The sequence below is a fragment of the Capsicum annuum genome, chromosome 12 (assembly GCF_002878395.1).
Source record: "Capsicum annuum cultivar UCD-10X-F1 chromosome 12, UCD10Xv1.1, whole genome shotgun sequence".
In the NCBI taxonomy this organism is placed as follows: Eukaryota; Viridiplantae; Streptophyta; class Magnoliopsida; order Solanales; family Solanaceae; genus Capsicum; species Capsicum annuum.
The window spans coordinates 227,570,437-227,573,169 of record NC_061122.1 but is presented as its reverse complement, the minus strand read 5'-3'; the positions used below and the strand labels follow the sequence as shown (position 1 = coordinate 227,573,169).

General features: G+C 35.7%; 1 protein-coding gene across 1 annotated transcript; it reads right to left on the bottom strand.

Moving 5' to 3' along the window:
• Window positions 1–800: 800 nt before the first annotated feature.
• On the bottom strand, window positions 801–2,502 carry LOC107852838 (acetyl-CoA-benzylalcohol acetyltransferase). The gene is given in 1 exon segment (XM_016697878.2): window positions 801–2,502. A coding segment is annotated over 1 exon segment (1,341 nt). The 5' UTR covers window positions 2,324–2,502; the 3' UTR covers window positions 801–982.
• Window positions 2,503–2,733: the final 231 nt, after the last annotated feature.

Below are 2,733 nucleotides of genomic sequence, written 5' to 3'. Positions count from 1 at the left end.
AGTGAATTTTTGGGACAAGTTTGAGGTCCTATCGATGGGTTTGACCTATATTATTTATGACAAGGCTCACGAGGAGGTTGGGTGATCGAGTTAGAGTCATGATCGATAATGATGCTTGTTTGATGGGTTTAGTTAAGAAATAAAGTTACATCCTTGCTATCAAAGGTAACTTTTGACATGATGATAAATTCTTGATCTTAACAAGTACGTACTAGTATCAATGCGATGGTCATGAGCCCAATTCCCCAAAGCAACATGCTGCCTGAGGCAGTTGTCGGGAGGGGGATTGTTTGATAATGCCAACGCCCAACATCATGTCTATGACAAGCCTCACGAGAGAGGTGGAACTCAATAATTCAAAGCAAGACCTATAAACTTTAAATTATGAATATTTCTACCTCTTATTTTTAACTAAGTTACATATTGGTATGGGCTTGAGAAAAGGTCTTGATATTCCTTTAGCAATGCGATGTTATTCTACCTGAATCAATAGTGCTATTAAGAGGGACGCATGATTGGTGGAATTATAATTTGGAGATATATCTATTTTCAAATACATATTAAATTATCTCACGAAATATTCGTTATTTTTATATGCCACCAACCAAGTGATCCTTAATAGTTTTAACTTTACACTCATAACACAAAAGATTTTTACGCTATATTCACAAAAACAACATTAATCACTTAAAAATAAGACAGGTGTGACATAAGGAAGATCCATATAAAATTATTGGATTCCTTATGAAATTCAATCATGGAAATAAAGATAACAGCTTTTGCAAACAAAAATACTATAATAGTAATAAGGGAAGTTTTTATTATAATTATTGTTACATTAGTAGTACTAGTTCAGCTCTTCCATTCCCCTTTTTAGACCAATATTACAAATAGTAAAAGCAAAATAATTTGAAAAAAGAAAAATAACACTCACACATACATACCCACTAAAAACCTTATTTTTTTTTAGCACACTAAGAACCTAAAACTCAAAGAAAGCCTTGATATCATCTTCACATTCAAATAATTTGGCATTAGTTTCCTTCAAATCCATTTGCACACAAATCCCGTTGCCACATTCAGCATCATACAACCAACAAACCTGATTATGTCTTGAACCAAAATGCATCAAACATGGTTTTCCCCAACCAAAATCAGCTTCTTGTATTGGAAATCTACACAAACTTGAACTTGTGTACATGTCTACTTCATCACTTGCTCCCCATTCTTGTGCTTGGAAACTTTCATTGTATATATTAGCCACAGCTGCCACTACATCGTCTGGTGAAGTCTTGTCACAAGCAACAATAGTTTCCTTCACTGTGTCACGAATTAATCTCACGAAATTGTGCAACTCCATGTTGTTGATCTCCCCCGGTATGAATTTTACTGGGGCTTCAATTACAAGATTCCCAAAAGATTTTTCTATTTGAGGTAACGATTTCAACTTAGGGCGCATGTTTATAGGGACACCCATTAGGGAACGTCTTAGATGTCCGTGCTTCTTTTCTGAAGCACGTATCAGAGCCCTCCATAGGAGGGCTACGATCATTTCAACTCTTGAGGGCTTAAAGCATAAGTCTCCGACTTCCTCTCTGAGCCTTGAAATGGCACTTTCATTGATGTATAGCCTTTTGGCTACTAATTTAGCTTCCTCGCGATCCTCCTGGGGGAGACGAGGCAAGAGAAGTTTCGATAGATCTCTTGATGGAAAAACATCAGCCAAATTAATGCTCAGGAAATCAATCTTGTCTTCAGGAATACCTAATCTGCACACTTTAGTCCACTCATTAATAAAAGTGAAAGTTGTGAAACCATCCATCGCCGTGTGTGCATGGCTCATAGATAGAGCCAATCCACCACACTCGAATTCTGTGATTTGGACAATGACAATTGGCATGATGAATAAGTTAGTGTCATCTACATCCCAAGTATCTTGAGGCCAACAAAGCAATGCAAGGTTGACATCCTTGTGTGCTTTCTCAAGAAATTCATTCAGCTTACTATTTACCTTAGCTTTTACAAATTTAACCCCTTGGTCTTTGCATGATATCGAGTCATCGTCCTCGATAAATCTGCCAGAAATAGGGTAAACATGGGTTAAAATTCTAGATAAAGATTGCTCGAATTGTTATTCATGAGTTGCATAATTAATGTTGTTAGTAGGAGGATAAAAAAGAACAAGAGGTAAATGTGCCTCATCAGCTATTTGATCAAAGAAAGATAATTTGTAATTTTGGAGATGATTTGGAGTTGGTAAAGATGGTTTTATGAACTTTGTAGACACAATTTCAACTTTCATGTTTTCTTTTTCAAAGGCCATTGTATTATCTAGGCAAAAGATAAATTAGGAAAAGATATATAGAGTTACTTGAATATATCTCATTAACAGCTTGAATGTTACACTTTATATAGGGAAAAATAGGAGTTCCACCAACCATTCACAAGAGATAGGTAGGTTGAAGAAAATAATTAAAAAAAGGCAGCCCAATACACTAAAGTTCTCGCTATGCACATGGTTCATAGAAGGCCCGACCACAAGGATTATCATAAGAAACCTTACCTTGTAGAACTCATTCAAGAAGGAAAATAGGGGAAAAAAAAGAAGAAAAATAATTTTTTGATCACGATCTTATTCTATTATTCAATTGCAACAGTCACTTTGGGGGGAGGAGAACTGAACTTTGAAGTACTTGTCACACCCTTTTTTTACGTACTCCAAAAAAATGTATA